Below are 18,248 nucleotides of genomic sequence, written 5' to 3'. Positions count from 1 at the left end.
AGTCTGATATTTGTGAAAACGTTTTAATGAGATTGAAGACTGCTTGAAGATAATACTTTACTTCCTGTAAGTAAAGAAGAATACCATCAGCATATAGATTGATTTTGTGTTCTGTCACTAGTAACCTTTAATATTAGCATTCTGCCGTATAGCGGCAGCAAGAGGTTCGATGATTATTGCAAATAGCATTGGTGAGAGTGGACATCCTTGTCTGGTTCCTCTTTGTAATGTAAAACTTTGTGAAGTAATCCTATTTGTGGTGACTGTCGCTTTCGGCGAATTGTATAATGTTGCTATGCAATGTATAAATGAATCTCCAAAGCCAAATTTGCGATTTACTGCAAACAGGAAAGCCCAGTTAACTTTATCGAAACCTCTCTCTGCGTCAAGTTACATGATGATTGCGTTTAAATTTTTACGCTGTGACATGCTTATTAAATTCAACAGACGTCTGACATTATTTGTGGAACTTCTACCTTTATGACCTGTCTGGTCATCGTGGATTATCGACAGAAGTCCCTTTTTACGTCTTGCTGCGAGGGCTTTCACAAGATAATCTTGATATCTACATTAATCAGTGATAAGGGCCGATAATTTGCCGGGAGAATGGGGTCCAAATTCTTTCAAATGGGGAAAGGAAGTAGTAAAATAAAAATACAGGGATACACTGCAGTGTAAAGGTTGGAAGTTCATTAAATTAAATTAAAAAAAAAAACAGAAAAAAAAACAGGATCTGATCAAATTTAATATTTAGAGACAGGGATAACTGAACACGGCTTTAATGGTTGGTTAAATACACAAAAAATAGCCGCGTTGCAGGAATCAAATTATATAAAATAAAAGAGAATATGGACAAACTACCGCATGACTAAGCCAGCCTGCTTCCCAACTCAACAAATCCTCTTGTGTAATCATTAAAGAGAATGAGGAAGTGGATTTCAATTTACAGGACATTCTGAGGACACTGAAAAACTGGAAATAACCTTGTCAGTAAATGGGAAAGAAATGAAATTTCTTTGTGATACAGGAGCATGTAGGACTGCATGTCGGGAAAAGATTCCAGGTTCCAAACTATCGGGACATAAGGCAATAGTTAGATCTGCAAATGGGCAAATCACTTTTGCCATGGAACTTGAGCCTGTGTGGATTAGAGACCCACAGGGGAGAACTTGTAGAATGCCCATTTTCGAAGTCCCGGAGTGCCCTGTGAATTTGTTGGGAAGAGATGGCTTATTCCAACTAGGACTTGTACTCATTCCATCATCAAATGGAAATATTGTCGTGAAACGAAAACATGAATTAAAAAGAGAGGACCTCTATGTGACACTGGAAAGCAGAGAAATTACATTCTATTACACAATCGATATCCCAGACAAACCACCGTTAAACATGGGAAAGGCCCTGTTGTCTGCAGCCTTGCAGCTTATCACAGAAGTAGAAGATAATAAAAAAGGTGATGAGCTGCATATAAGGCGGCACGGTGGACGACTGGTTAGAGCGTCAGCCTCACAGTTCTGAGGTGCGGGGTTCAATCCCCGTCCCCGCCTGTGTGGAGTTTCTCCGGGCACTCCGGTTTCCTCCCACATCCCAAAAACATGCATTAATTGGAGACTCTAAATTGCCTGTAGGTATGACTGTGAGTGCGAATGGTTGTTTGTTTCTATGTGCCCTGCGATTGGCTGGCAACCAGTTCAGGGTGTACCCCGCCTCCTGCCCAATGACAGCTGGGATAGGCTGCGGCATGCCCATGACCCTAGTGAGGAGAAGCGCCTCGGAAAATTGATGGATGATTTCAGCAAATGGCTGCAATATAACAGTTAAAAATTTAAGGGGGTCTGAATACTTTCCTTACCCACTGTACATGTAGAATATACATATATGAAGGACAGCCTAGTGAGGAGAAGCGGCTCAGAAAATGGATGGATGGATGAGCTGCATATAACTCTGTGGTACAAAAACACACCAGGGCCAGACCCAGGATATGAAAAAAAGTTACGACATGCGACACCTGATAAAATTACTGTAGATTATCTGTACTCAGACAATGAAGCAAAAGTCGCGGCAGGAATTATTTTACCAGATAAATTAAAGGAACTGTATAAAAATACAAGTGTCCCACATATTTCATTGTGCAAAGATTATGAGTCACAGTGGAAACATATGGGAACATTAGTAAAACAAGGACAGGAGACAGATGATTGGCAGCAAATAGAAAATAAACTGGAATACAGGGCGTCAACTGGTCTAATTAGGAAGGCGATGTTTTGGACAATACAGGGTGATGAAGGGAAACACATGCATCCTGTTTGATTAGACCAAATGATCCTCACTGAAATTGATGAAGAACTATTAAAAAAAGTTCCAAAAAAATTATGGTCCACAGGACCATTTGATGTAGGCCTTATTAAAGGGGCTTTACCAGTACAAATTAGACCCAAAACAGAATATAGACCAGGGATTCGTCAATATCCATTAAAACCAGATGCACATGAAGGAATCAAACCGGTAATTGAAGCACTAATTAAGGCAGGAGTTATAGTGGAGTGTCCAGAATCACCATGTAACACACCCATTTTTCCCTGTAAAAACGGCCCCACCTTCAGTGGGTTGGAGACTTACAGGCAGTAAATACGGCAGTAATACAGAGAGCAGCATGCGTACCAGATCCACACACATTGTTAAATTAATTAAGACCAGGCGCTACTGTGTTTACAGTAGTGGACATAAGTAATGCATTATTTTCTGTACCAATAGAAAAGAACAGTCAATTTTAGTTTGCATTTACATTTGAGGGCAAAAAATATACATTTACTAGATTACCGCAAGGTTACTTTGAAAGTCCAACCATTTATTCACAGGTTATGACAACACGCATGTCTTCTGGCATCTCCAGATGGCGAGACATGCAAAGATTCATAAGCCTTACTGCATCATCTAGCAGAAGAGGGACATAAAGTTAACAAAAATAAATTGCAATTGTGTAAAAGGCAAGTCAAATATCTAGGCAATAATTTAAGTGTAGGAGGAAGGAATATATTCGAAGACAGGAAAGCTATAGTCTTAAAAAATCCTAAACCACAGACGAAGAAACATATGATGTCATTTTTAGGTCTGACAAATTATTGTAGAGCATGGGTTCCAAACTATGCAGAAATTGTTGCACCATTGTCAAAATTAATGTATGAAGACAACCTTAAAATGACATCACCTGTTTAATGGAGTACAGAGGCAGAAAAGGCCTTCTGTGACATTAAACAACATTTGGTGTCCAGTACTGCGCTGGGCCTTCCAAATTTAATGATAAAACATTCATTCAAATGGTAGATTGTAAAAGCTATTACATGACCTCCGTACTTACACAACAATACGGTGTGATAAGCTAAGACCATGGGCTTATTTTTCGACTAAATTGGACAGCGTGACGTGAGCATTACTGCATTGTGTCAGAACAGTTGTGGCAGCTTCGATGGCAGTAGAGAGCAGTTCCACAATTGTGTTATTTCATCCATTAACTCTTAAGGTCCCACATACAGTGTCTGCTCTCTTATTGCAAACGAGTATGGCGTTTTTATCACCTGCAAGACATTTTTCTTGCATGGCCATCTTGCTGTCACAATCACATTTGACTGTTGAGCGATGCACAACCTTAAATCCAGCCACACTAATACCCTTACCTGATGAAGCCACGCAGCATGATTGTCAGGAATTGGCTGAACAAACTGCTGAATTAGTAGCATTAACCGAAGCATGCAAACTAATGATAAATAAAGACATTACAATCTATACTGATAGCCAATATGCGTATTCCACAGTTCATGTGTTTGCGCAATATTGGGATAACAGAGGAATGATTACGTCAACAGGGAAGCCAGTAACACATGCTGAATTACTTAAACAATTATTACACGCAGTGCAACATCCACGAAAAGTGGCAATTTGTAAATGTGTTGTACATACATCTGGCACTGACAAGGTTTCTAAAGGAAACGCATTTGCTGAGAAAGCCACGAAAGAAGCAGCCTATAAACCATTTTTAGGTTTAAAAAAACAAATTGAACAACAAACCTTAGATGACATGCAACAACAAAGTCCACAACAAGAACGCAATTATTGGGAAAAACAAGGTGCAAAACTACAAAAGGAAATTTACATTAGCACAGAAGGGAAACAAATGCTTCCAAAGAACCTATTTAAATGGGCTGCTATATTGAGCCATGGTGTGTCACATGTCTCAACTGGAGGGATGGTGGCACAGATACATCGACACTTTACAACCTATGGTTTCAATTTATATTCAAAGAATTATTGTAGAGCATGCATGATCTGTGCACGACATAATCCGCAAGGGCAATTGCGACCTACTAGAGGTGAATTCCCAGTGCCTACATACTCCTTCCAACGCATTCACATGGATTACATAGAATTAAGTCAAAGTGAAGGAAAGAAGTACTGTTTGGTTATCATAGATGCATTTTCTAAATGGATTGAATTATTCCCAACAAAATCACCTGATGCTCTGACGGTGGCAAAAGCACTATGTAAAGACATCATTCCAAGATATGGCATACCTGATACCATTTACAGCGATAATGGAACTCATTTTGTAACTCAAATAATCAATAAAATAGGAACCATGTTCCATATCAATTTGAAAAACCACCCTCAGAGTGCAGGTCTAGTGGAAAGAATGAATGGGACAATAAAAATAGACTGAAAAAATGTATGGAAGAGACAGGAAGGTCATGGACACAGTGTCTTGACCTCGTTAAAATGTACATCAACATTACAAGCACCACAGGTTTAACACCTTACGAAACATTGTTTGGAAGACCTTATAGACTTCCGTTGTTTAAACAAAAATGGGAACTTGATGACGAAACAAACTTAGCTGATTACATGAGAAAGGTGTTCGAGAAACAAAATGATTTAAAAGTATCTGCTGAAAGTAAACATGTTTCCCAGCAGGAAACCAAGTTGGTTGGACCAGGAGACTGGGTCCTAATTCGAAGCATCAAAAAGAAGCACTGGCATTCACCAAAGTGGGAAGAACCGTATCAAGTGTTATTGACAACTCCAACAGCCCTAAAAATAGCAGAAAGAAATATGTGGGTTCATTTAACACACTGTAAAAGAGTCATTTCAGCTGAGTACTCAAATAGGGAAGGTGAGCAAAAGTCTGATAACGGATCGGGAGCAGATGTGTAGATTCTGAAAACGCTTGCTGGTCAGGGAAGAAAAAAGACACCAACCCGTTTAGTGAGAACTCAGCAGAATGGCACACCCACGTTGGTTACGAGATTCGATAAGTTGTTATGTAGCAACTTTGGGTACTATGGTGTTGGTTTTGTTTTTGTGGTACATGGGACGTCCCACCCTAAATGATAAAACCAATTTTTTAGATAGAAAATCACCTACCAACTGGACCAATATGACGAACCCAATAATAAAAAAATTTGAATCATTAACTCGTATCAAAAGGAGTACAGCTGATGATCAGAACTGTGGGCATGGCCTCCAAACGCGGCAAAACGGTTTAATATTTTGTGCCCCCCAAAATCAAGCTGCTTTAATCATAATTCCATATGCGGCTCTCACCAATGATTGGGGATTTGGATATGACTGGTATGCAACTATAGGCTTTGGATGGGAACACCTCATTGGTGAAACAGGTTATGGTTGGTCCAGTTTGTCACAAAAAAAGCAAAAGAACATAGAAAGAAGTTTAACATAAGCAAAACGGCCCATAGTTTAATATTGAAATACAAATCAAGTCACCCAATGTGTTTGATGATGAGCTTGTGGGCATATTCTGGTGGAAAAGATCCCCACTTCCAAGTAGAATTGTGTTATGGGAACCGTGTTAAACCAGAAATGCCATTGAAAACTTCAAAGAAAGGTGGACAAATTTTAATGGTTAACAACATACCTACTGATGATTGGTTCCTTGTTGTCACAGGAGTTTCAGGACAAAATAACAATTGGTTACTATTGGTGGAACAAGCAGCAAATGTAGCGAGAAAAGGTTGTGTGGTTTGCATGGGTCCCAGGCCTTTGTTGCGCATAGTTCCGGCACAATTATCACAAGATTGTATTATTCCATTAATGAACGCTACTGTACCAACTGAGAGGTGTAAATCATGGGATCCTATATATCCCGTAACAAAAGCAGATAAACACAAACCAATGTTTTCTACTTTAGTAGCACCAAATAATTTCACTTGTATAAACATGATTAGTAAAGGCAAAAAATTAGGACCACTGAACGACACACAGTGTGTAAAGTAACCTTAAAAGTCGGACCAAATTTTATGCCAGTATCACGGAGCGACATCTGGTGGTGGTGCGGAGATGATAGACTGTTTGATAGATTACCTAAAGATATATCTGGATTGTGCGCTATTACCATTTTGATATTGCATGTGTCAGTATACCCTATGCCTGTTCAAGATTTAATGGAAAGGGCACCAATGTTTTGTCCAATCTAGAACATAGACAAAAAAGAGATTTATCCTGGCAGAGGCAAAATTATCCAACATAAAACATACCTCGACGCCATAGGTGTTCCTCGTGGGGTTCCTAATCAATACAAATTAGCTGACCAAGTTGCAGGAGGATTTGAATACTTCATATGCTGATGGTGTACGATTAATAAAAATGTTGATGGGATAAACTATATCCACTTCAATGTACAGAGATTAGGAAATTGGACTCAGAGTGGGTTGGAAGCTGTGCATGAGCAGTTCAAGGACGTTCCAAAACCGCATAGCTGTCGACATGCTCCTCGCAAGAGAGGGAGGTGTTTGCGGTATGTTTGGAGAACAAACAATACTGCTTCAGATTGCAGCTTGACCAGAGCCATCGATGGTCTACGGACCCTCAATCAACACTCCTTGTGGGGGAGCTGGATGGACGTTTTTGGTAAATACAAAACCCTAATTTCACCAATATTCATATCAATTGCTGTTTTTGCAGCCATTCTGACATGGTGTGGATGTTGTTGTATCCATGCATTCGGGCTTTAATCAGTTGATTAATCACCACAGCAATTACCCACATTGAACCGTATGGAGCAGATGTATCCTTTATTGGATGTGGATAATGATGATGATGATGATGATGTTGTTTTACCTGATTTGTTTCCTGATCCAGGTGATTACGATGTTTAAACTACAACATTCATGTATGACAAGTTTACTCTGAGTGTAAATGTATTTGTTTCATAAAAATGATTCTACAGTTAAAAAATCGAAATGAAGTGACTGTAAAATGATATGAGAATTTGTGCAAATACATGATAAACAGGAGGGAAATTTAAAATATATTGTAGAAGTTATCATTTATTTGCTTAGCTTGGATTAGTATTATGGACGATTTTGGGAAAGGAAGATGTCTCGCCTTCAAGAAGATGACTCAGCAGGAATCATCAGAGAGAAGGATGTGGTCGGGGACGTGACAGGTGTTGGTCCCATGTTTTGTGTTGTGTCTTGTTGCTTAGAACGTTATGACTTGTAAAACCCTCCTATTTTCAAATAAATGCAGGAGCGACGGGAGAGATTGTTTAGAGCGTACTGAGAGGCTGTAATCTGAACAATCTCCCATACGCCCTGCTCATGAGAAAAAGAAACCAGCGTCTTCATTCCTTTTGTGTCTATTTTTTATAATGTTGGGTAAGATAAATCCAACAGGTCTTTACCTGGCTTTAGTAATAACTTAATTGTAGCTGTGTTCATATGGCTACTTATTCTACCTTTATCGTTTATCTCCTTGACTGTTCTGAAAAATAGAGGCGCTAGTATTGGACAAAAATGTTTAATGAATTCGACGGGGATTCCGTCTGGGCCAGGCGCCCGTCCCGATTGCATATTTTTTTAATGCCTTATGTAATTCTGTGATGTTTAAAGGAACATCAAGGCTGTCTTTAATTTGTGTATTTAATTGAGGGATGTTTAGATCCTTAATAAAAGTTTCAATTTCTTTTTGATCTGGGTTGTTCGAAGATGCGTATAAGCTGCTATAAAAATTGTAAAAAAATTCGTTTATTTCTAGCAGTGACTATGTACAGTTGCTGTTTGAATCTTCAATGGCTGTAATGAATGACTTTTCTTTATTGCACTGAAGTTGGTTCGCAAGGAATTTTCAAAATAAAATATTTAAATATAATAAAATACAATACACCTTTGAAAATTCATAAAGACAATAGATCAAAAGAAGTACTTATCTCGAAGAGTCATTGCGTGACGTTGGCATCACGACATATAGCTCTCGAAAACTAACCACGCTTGTTTGCCTTTGTCGCGGTAATCCTTCATCAACGGGTACAAAATGTTACGCCTTTCGTTAATTTCCTGGGGAACTGGTCGTTCATTCCAAACACACTTGCTGAAAGTGTTCAAACTTTGCAATGATGGGACGTGGTCAGTTTCCTGGACGAGGGCCTCCCAATCGGTAGACACGGTGAAAAGTCATCTTGTCGACTGTATCTTACTGTATCTTGAGCACGGACATCATAAACTTTTTAATCTGCTCCTCGGGGTCTTCCGGAGCATTTTCTGGAATGCCCGAGAAAGTGAGATTGTCGCGCATGCTTCTTGATTGAATGTCCAACGTAGTTTCTTTCATGAGTTTATATTCCAGTCTAAGAGTTTGTAGTTCTGCTGACGTTGACATCATGTTTGATCGAAGTGCAGTATGAGCTAATCTTAGCTCGTTCACTTGTTGTTGTATGAATTCCAAGCTCTTTCTGAGTTCGGCGATCTCCTGGCGAAGCAAATCAAGTGGAATTGACAATTTCTTGTCAATTGAAAGGAGGACACTCGTCTGTATCTCTGTCGAATCAAGTTAATCCTCAGTTGAAGTGGAAGAATCAGCTTTTTTCCTCTTCAGCGGCAGCTCGACGTGCTGGCTTGGATCCTCCATGACAGACGAGTGCCGTTGACGCAGCTGCGCGGATAGCTAGTGGCTCTAAACAAGTTACCGCTGCTAGCAGAGCTGGCGAAGGAAAAGAGAAAAGAACGAAGCAACCATCCGCCGTTGAAAAAGACTTGTGAAAAGATAAGTTTTATCTTGTAGTAGCTGTTTTTTTTTTCACGACTATGCTAGTGGCTCTGCCATGTTTTTTTTACCTAACTACCAACGTGTATGTGTTCACTGTGATGGGTTAAATGCAGAGAACAAATTTTGTGTACGTGCATGCATGTTCATGACAATAAAAGATGATTCTTCTTCTTCTATGTACTTACTGAGTGTTCATATCTTTTTCTCCTCTCATGCTGTTGTGCTGCCTTGCACATGCTTTGACTGAAAATCTCAGAAAATGTGTGATTTGTCCTAATAGGGTTCAGTTTCTCCACTGACTCCCATGTTTCACTTTAAAAAATTTTACTTTAAATACTTTTCTCCCTTTTAGTTTTTAGCACACCGTTTGTGTGTATTTGTAGTGTATTTTTCACATTTTTCGTGTTTGATCACCTTACATTACAGATTGTATGATTTGATCTGTAATACAGGAATATACTTTTAGATTACTTCGACTCAGTAATTTCAACACTTTGATTAGTCCCATGGTATTGCTGCAGTAACAGAGTGAATGAATGTGGTGTTTTGAGGTCCTCTTTCAATTAATATTAACACCTGCTGTAGCGACACAGCTAAGATAGCTGCAAACTTAAAAAGTCACTACAGCTCTACAGTTCTAAAAGGCTGATGCAGCTAACTCAAGTTTACAGTGTGACATCATGTGTTTAACTTGTGTCAGAACAACTTGATTCAAGGTGTTTCTTTAAGTAGAAGTAGTTTAAGCAATCTCGTGAATTTAAAGACTCAGTGATTTTAGTGATTTTTTTTCAAAACACATTAAACATGTTTGAAGATAGGTGACATGGTGGCCGACTTGTTAGGACATGCGCCTCACTGTTCAGAGGTAATGAGTTAAAATTGGGGCTCCTGTGTGAAGTTTGTATGTTCTCCCCGTCTCTCATTAACATTAATTACTTGTCCATTCAACACTCTTTACCATCACCTTATCACGGTTGAGGGGTTTGTGTGTCCCAATTATCCTAGGCGCTAAGTTGTCAGGGGCTTTATGCCCCTGCTAGGGTCACCCAGAGCAAACAGGTACTAGGTGAGAGATCAGAAAAAGCACACCTCATAGACCCCTTATGATGAGTACAAATATTGGACCTCGTTTTCAGTGGTCACCAGGGCCCTCCACTAGAGCCAGGCCTGGAGGTGGGGCTCAATGACGAGTGCCTGGTGGCCGGGCCTGCACCCATGGGGCCGGGCTGAGCACAGTCCACAGAGGCAATGTGGGTCTCTGTTGGATTTATCTTACCCAACATTATAATAGACACAAAAGGAATGAAGACGCTGGTTTCTTTTTCTCATGAGGAGGCCGTATGGGAGATTGTTCAGATCACAGTCTCTCAACACGCTCTAAACAATCTCCCCCCCTCGCTCCTGCATTTATTTGAAATAGGAGGGATTTACAAATCATAATGTTCTAAGCAATAAGACACGACACATAATATTTGATAATAAGAGGGTTTTTCCCAGACATAGTATTCTAAGCAATAAGACACAACACAAAATATTGGACCAACACTTGTCCCGACCCGACCACATCCGATCACGTCCTTGGTCCAGGCGCCCTTCCATCGGCTGATCCTGAGTCATCTTTTCGAAGGCGAGACATCTAAAATCGTGCAAGCTAATGCAAGCTAAGCAAATAAATGATAACTTCTACAATTTATCTAACAGTCTCCCTTCCCATGGGCTCACCACCTGTGAGAGGGGCCAAGGGGGTTTGGCAAGCAGAGAGCAGGGCAGTCTGATACCTGGCTACAAAAGCTGGCTGGTGGAATGTCACCTCACTGGCAGGGAAAGAGCCTGAGCTGGTGTGTGAGGTCGAGAAGTTCCGGCTAGACATAGTCGGACTCGCCTCTACACACGGCTTGGGCTCTGGTACTAGTCCTCTCGAGAGGGGTTGGACTCTCTTCCACTCTGGAGTTGCCCATGGACGGAGGTGCCGAGAAGCATCCTGACTGCCCCCCAGCTCAGTGACTGTATGTTGGGTTTCACGGCAGTAGACGAGAGGGTAGTCTCCCTCCGCCTTCGGGTGGGGGGACAGGTCCTGACTGTTTGTGCTTATGAACCAAGCAGCAGCAGTACCCACCCCTCTTGGAGCCCATTGGTGCTGGGGAATCCCTAATTTTCCTGGGAGACTTCAACGCTCACGTGGGCAATGACAGTGAGACCGGGAAGGGTGTGTTTGTGAAGAACGCCCCCCCCGGTCAGAACCCAAACTGTGTTTTGTAATTACACTTCTATGCTCGTCATGGACTGTTCATAACAAGCACCATGTTCATACATAATGGTCTCCATACCTGCACTTGGCACCTGGACACCCTAGGCCGCAGTTCGGTGATCGACTTTGTGGTCATATCATCGGACTTGCAACCGTATGTTTTGGACATTCGGGTGAAGAGAGGGGCGGAGGAGCTGTCAACTGATCACCACCAAGTGGTGTTTTGGTTCCGATAGCCGGAGGAAGATGCCGTTCCAACCTGTCAGACCCAAATGTATTGTGAGGGTTTGCTGGGAACGTCTGGCAGAGTCCCCTTTCAGAAGGAGTTGCAGACTCGAGCACATAAAACCCACAAGCAAAAAGAAAAGACCGGCAAGGTGGTGCCGATTCTGTGCACGGAGAGGCCAGCGATGTGGTGCAAATCCTGTCACGTCTCCTTGCATGCAGGGGATTGTTTTTTTGTGTACTGCACAAAGTTCCATATCTGTAGTTGGCCACACATGCACACACATGCACAACACACACACACTACACATTCACACGACACGTGTACACAACACGGACAATTTTTTTTTCTGTAAAAGATGTAAATACTAATTCCATGCATTTTTGTCAAATTAAAATTCTGTACATAGACTAAATAAATATTTTTTCTGTCAAAAGCTCTTTCTCAGTGTTGTTTTATGTTCAGATGTTTGAGCTTTTCACTAAAGCAAAAAAACATATATTGTTGTCAAAGTCATTGTTCTGTTTGATCTGTCTGCTTTCACAAAAAGGCTGTTTTCTCTTTTTTTTTTTGTACAGAAACGGATTTGGCTGAAACTAGCCTATATTTCACTGCTGATTACTAAAGAATGGTATAAGCTAGAGACAAACCTTTTTTTATGATGAAAAAAGAGAGTCTGATCTTTCTTTTTTTTTTTTGGTGTTTACATAGTCATAGTGCACAATATTCTCTGGAGCTTGAAAAATGAGTGAAATTGCTTTAAAATGCCTGGCAGTCGGGGTTCCCTGCAAAGGGAATGGCTGGCAGTGAATGCGTTAACGTTAATAACCCCGCAACGGGAGGCCGTAGCGACACAAACGGGGCACCTCCTTGTTATACGGCCGAGCAGCACCCTCAAATGCCCTTGTGAACACATTCACACTCCCTTTAGCGTCCATTCAAGCACGACCAGCGACTTCTGCAAAGGTTTTGGGGCACTTCCTTTTGGAGTTCATGGCTAAAAACTGTCACTCACGATGTGGGGGATCCCAGTTTTTAGCCAAGTAGTGAAGTCTCAAGCTTGTCATACAGTGGAGCAGCACCCCCGAATATACTTGTCTACACATGCTTCGTTTATTGTAACAGGGCAGGCACCTCGCATTAATTGTGGGATACTTTCTCTGCAACGACAGGGCTGAAACTCATCCCACATGACGTGGGGGAGTCCGGCTTTCAGCCAAATTGGTCACAAGTCTGCAGCTTGTTATATAGCTGAAACGGACCCCCGAATGCACCGTCTCCGAGGTAGGCCTCAGGCCCGTTGACCTCTGGCATTCCAAGGGCCACAGCTTGGGAACGTGACAGGCTGGAGTTGCAGAACCAAGCGTCCTCAAAAGCTCTTAGGGAGATGGATGACATAATATATGTTTAACCAAACTTGTGCAGCTTTGTCTTGGAAAGCGGCTCTGCTTCGAGCGAGAGTGAACAGAACTCAATCTCTTACCCTTATGCCTAGGCCTCCGAAAAAGGACGTCTTGGCTGTAATAGGTTGCAGGGCGTCAGCTGGGACATTTACGGAAAGCTCTGTCAAAGCTGAATCGCACCGTGTTGAAAGCAAAGCTTTGTGTAGGCGTTGGTCTCGATGGCATCGAAGGTTGGAGTTCGACCTTTAAGAAGGCTCGTAACTCGATGAGTTAAGTGCTCTGAGATGTGAGCCCGACACGTGTCTAAAGCTTTCGGAGAGTCGCGTGACATGCGTGGAGCGTGGCAGCGTCAGGTGTTGCGCAAGCAGGTGACACTCTTCCAGGGATAACCGAGGAACTAAAGTGGTTAATGAAACTGATGTGGTGTCCTCTTTCAACGTGTCAGGAAATTGCAGGGTTGTGAAACACACTCCCACGTAACGTGGTTGTGACCTTCAGGGTACCTGCCCTCGGGTCAAAGGGAGAAAAATGGTCACACACACCAAGTGGGGAGAACCAGCTTGCGGCCAATGGAGGTCCCGAGTCTCTGGTGCTCGCGTGACTGAGTCAGAAACCCAATTAGGCTTAGAGTTAGGCAGAACAGACAGGTGATCCTTGGTCTTTCCCCTGTGGAAGGGCCGCCGCTCGGGAATATGATAGGCTAGAGACACGTTACGAAGCGTTCCCAAAAACTTTCGAGGAGACAAGCAACATACATGAAAATTGGGCGTGCAAAATGTCATCTTCCATAGCAGTTCAGGTATGAACACGAGAGTTTCAAAGGTAAAGTCCCTTAGATCCTCTTGACTCAGCAGGCCAAACAACTCATCTTGATTGGCCATCTTATGTTGCACCACGTTGGCCGAGACCTCTCCATAAAGATCTCGCTGAACTGATTTCAGCCATGTTAGAATCCAAGTCTACGCAGTTCTGATGATGAGCTAGAAGGTGCTCAAGGTTGCGATTCAAAAGCTTGTAACTGGACGAGGAAAGCAGCTCGGATACATGAGCCAGACGGATAGTCTTACAACATAGATGTAGCTTTGCAGCTGCAGGTGTCACGCCTGCAGGTTGCACTCTTCTGATAATAACTCTGGACAGACGGAGTTAACAGAAAATAGCTCTCATGGAGAAAAATCCAATGAAACCTTGGGTTCTCTCCTATGACAAAGGGTTCGGAAGTTACGGGTGTGTGAAACACAAGCCACCCCCGCAAGAATTTGGCCTGAATTTTGGGATACTCCCATTGGGTCTGCAGGGCTGAAACCTGTCACAATGTGGGGCAGCCCTTGTGGCAGAGCTACAGCTACAGCTTCTTGTCACAATGTGGGGCAGCCCAGCTTTTACCCAACGGCGGTTTGGAGACTAGTTCGTCATACGGCGGAGCAGCAAATCCAAATACACTGTCGCCGAGTAAGGCCTAGAGCCTGTCGGCCTTTAGCGTTGCCTCGTTTAGCCCTTTAACCCTTGCTTGCTATTATAAGTATGTAATGTATAACTGGAATTTATAGAGCTCATTCAGTAGACCCCAGGCTTGTTGAAATGTTGACAAATGAAAAAACAGTCTCAAATTTGAGTTGGTTTGCCTGTTTTGTGGTTTTAGCTGATTCCTTATTGGTTCATGGAGAATGTTGAATAGACTGAGGGTGCCATTATAATTCTGAAGGGGGGCTGACTGTTGCATAAATGCCACAGTTACTGGAAAGGTGAAAACACCTTCCTTTAGCCAGATCCTCAACAATGTATAGTTGTTCATTGGCCCACTCACCACACCTCCACAAAATGTTTGTATCTTATTTTGGGGTAATCCTTCTAACTTATTTACTTTTTTACTGTCATAGTTGGTTGGCAAAATCATCTTTGACTCAGTCTTCTCAGTTTTAGGCTCCCTCTTTCCACTTTCGTCAGAGGAGACCCACGGCTTCATGTAGAATCATCCCGCTTCGAGGATACTTTATGTTGGATGTGAGGAGCTTTAAATGTTGGAGGTCAATATAAGAGGTCAGGATGTTGTCCACATAAGCGTCTTTTGAGCATGTATCGCTCTTCTTTTAGGTGGCTTCTCTTGCATGGCAACTTGAGCTATGCATCCAGCAGGTTAATAATTGTTCGGAGTCCTGGAGCCAATTTGATGATCCGAACCTGTTCGTCCACAGCAAATGGCACATTGCAGCACGTCACCGAATGACACCGTTGAAGTCAATGTTTCATTAAAAATGCTTCCCAGCGCCTACCGTACACATTTTTTCTTTTCAGTCATAACATCACATAGGCTGCTTTCCAAGCCAATTCTGGTACTTTCTAGGCTAGAACTCTCCCCTTTACACTAGTTACAGGCAGTGGTTTGAATCCCAAAACCTTGGTTGGGTTTTTACACACATTTGCAGTTTTTATCGCTTAAAAATGCTTCCCAGCGCCTGCTGTACACGCTTTTTCTTTTCAGTCATGTGTCAGCTGCACCTTGTTCCACTTCCTATCGATATGCAGACTCGTCACCATCTTTGATGAGGCCGATGACTGTGGTGTTGTTTGCAAACTTCAGTTTGACAGATGGGTGTGTTGAGGTGCAGTCATGCGTGTCGAGAGAAGAGCAGTGGAGAGAGGACACATCCTTGGGGCGCCCCGGTGATGATGGTGTGTATGGATGAGGTAGTGTCCCCCAGCCTCATCTGCTTTGTTCTGCCCATCGGGAAGCTGTGAATCCACCTGAAGATGGCAGGCGAGACGCTGAGCTGGAGAAGTTTGGAGGAGAGGAGTTCGGGGATGATAGTGTTGCAGAGCTGACGTCCACGGACAGGATCCTCGCGTAGGTCCTGTTGTACTAGTTATAGAATAGAAGACATATCTTATGAATTGTCGTATAAACCATACAATAGAATTCTTATGTTATCAATGCTTATAGTATTCTTAGATTTAGTATTTAGTATAGATTGCTTACACTATTGGCCCCACAGTAAAAAGAAAAGATTCCAGCTTGTGCAATATGCTTGCAGTGTGTGTGTTTGGATAAAATTGTTTGCAGGCTCTTGTGAAAGAGGAAGGCAGCAGAATGCTGTAGTTGACAGCTCCGGGAAAAGCAAGTCATCCCTCAGAGGGGGACATGTCAGGTTAGGCTGACCGGGACAAAAGCCAGCTGCGAGGAGGAACACCACTCCTTCCATTGCTTGTGTTGTCGTGTACAAATTGTGGGGCAACGAGGGAAAGAGGCGCCATTTTCTCTCCGCCTGCAAAGCAGACGCGAGGCTCGGTTTTAGGCAGGAGAGAAAACGCCCAGAATTCTGTCAACGTGATTTGCAGAATTTTTTAGAAATATAAACGGATAAAAATTGCAACCTGTGTGAGTCATTGGAGTAAACTCTTTTCCTGAGAGAAAATGAACATGCAAAAAATGGTGAGTGTGGTGGTAGTTTATTCATTTTTAATCTTGGGCCATGCATAGGATATAACAAGCTGCACCACACTCCAACAGTCCCCGCGCCGTCTATGTGTTCTAGGATGAAGTGCAGCCCCATGTTGTCTGCGTCATACACAGACCTGTTTGCTCCGTAGGCAAATTGCAGAGGTCCAGCAGAGGTCCTGTGACACTCTTGAGGTGGTCCAGCACGATGTGTTCAAAGGATGTAATTACCACAGATGTCAGGGTGACAGGCCTGTAGTCATTCAGACCCAAGATTGCAGGTTTCTTGGGGACTGGCATGATGGTGGAGTGTTTGAAACAGGATGGTACTTCACACAATTCCAGAGCTCTATTGAAGAGCTGTGTGAAGACTAGAGCGAGATGGTCCGTGCAGACTTTGAGGCAGATTGGGGACACTTTTATTGTTTGAAAATGCGTCAAACATCTTGTTGTTGAATGGTCAACGCAGAAGTCAGAGCTGCGATGGTGGTCGGTGGTACGGCTGGGTGAGGGTGGGGTGTGAAAGTGTAATTTTCAAATCTGCAGTAGAAGGTGTTCAAGTTGTCAACTAGTCGTTTATTGTTCTCCGCTTTGGAGGATGGTTGCTTGTAGTTGGTTAGTGGTTTTTAATCCTTGCCAGACTGAGTTAGAATCTCTGGTAGTAAACTGTTTTCTATTTTTTCTGCATAATTTCTCTTTGCGATGTTACTTTCTTTTGTCAGCTGATTTCTAGCACGATTGTATAGGGCTCTGTCCCCACTTTGATAGGCATCCTCTTTAGCCTGGCAAAGTTGCTGAAGTTTAGCAGTGAACCACGACTTATTATTGAACGTGTCTTTGTTGGTACACACACATCTTCACAGAAACTGATATAGGATGTGACACTGACCGTGGGAGTTTGTGGTTGAGTTTAGCTTTGTTAAAGTACCCAAGAATAATGAGGGATGGATCTGGGTGCTTTGTTCAAGTTCGTTTACTTGTTCAGTGAGCGTTAGTAGTGCGGCGTTCGTGTTAGCTTGGGGAGGAATGTAGACACCTGCGAGGATGAAAGAGGTGAACTCATGTGGCTAGTAGAATGGCTTACTGGTCAAAAACAGCGACTCTAAGTCCTGGGTGCAGTGTGTGTTGAGCTCCGAGACATTGGTACACAATTTTGCGTTGATATACTTAGAAGCATATTCCGCCACCTTTTGTTTTCCCCGATAGCTCCGTGACACGGTCCGCTCAGTGTAGTTGGAAGTCCGGAAGCATTATGGCGCCATCGGGGACATGTTCACATAGCCATCTCTCCGTGAAGCACCAACTAGTATCAAAACAGAATTCTGGTTCAGCCAGTGACTCCCAGCAACATTGTGCGTGACAACCAAGAAACATGCATCAGCGGAAAGCTGTGCAAGAACCAAAGTGGCCTAAGAATGCACTGAGCCTGGATCTTGTGAGATGCAGGAGAAGCTCGGCCAGGAAGCAACCCACAGCGGCCAGTTCCTCCATGTACCAGAACCCTTGCATCCATTTTCTATAACCGGGTATTTGATCAATAAAGGTAAACGGACACGTATAAGAAAAACATTACAATTTTATTTTTTCATGCTGCCTTGGTTTTATATGGGTGGTTGGTTTTAATGTCTCCCATGCTGTAACAGTCACACTTAAGTTCCTATTTTCAAAAAGCTGTTGATGATTTAACATTTTAGTTAACCTCATAGTAAAGGCAGTCCTTATTGACAGTGCAAACGGTGGTAGCCAACTGAAACACACGTCTTGCATAATGGTAAAGAAAAATGTGCATCACGGCAAAGACATGAACAGTTTCATATAAATCGTGTGAGTTGCACAGTTTACGTGTTGCCCTTCAAACTCTGCAGATACAAGTGCATAAAT

The 18,248-nt window shown here is 42.5% G+C and overlaps 1 protein-coding gene across 3 annotated transcripts in view; it reads left to right on the top strand.

Moving 5' to 3' along the window:
• dapp1 (dual adaptor of phosphotyrosine and 3-phosphoinositides) overlaps window positions 1-7,596 on the top strand; it is a 62,994-nt gene extending 55,398 nt beyond the window's left edge. For all 3 annotated transcript variants that reach the window (XM_061794600.1, XM_061794604.1, XM_061794601.1), the window contains one exon: window positions 6,693-7,596. In XM_061794600.1, coding sequence (XP_061650584.1) covers window positions 6,693-7,022 — 330 coding nt within the window. In that variant the 3' untranslated portion in view covers window positions 7,023-7,596. The remainder of the gene's footprint in view (window positions 1-6,692) is intronic.
• Window positions 7,597-18,248: the final 10,652 nt, after the last annotated feature.

Source organism: Phyllopteryx taeniolatus, chromosome 13 (assembly GCF_024500385.1).
Source record: "Phyllopteryx taeniolatus isolate TA_2022b chromosome 13, UOR_Ptae_1.2, whole genome shotgun sequence".
Classification (NCBI taxonomy): Eukaryota; Metazoa; Chordata; class Actinopteri; order Syngnathiformes; family Syngnathidae; genus Phyllopteryx; species Phyllopteryx taeniolatus.
The sequence above is the reverse complement of the archived record's forward strand: the minus strand, read 5'-3'. Positions and strand labels throughout refer to the sequence as shown.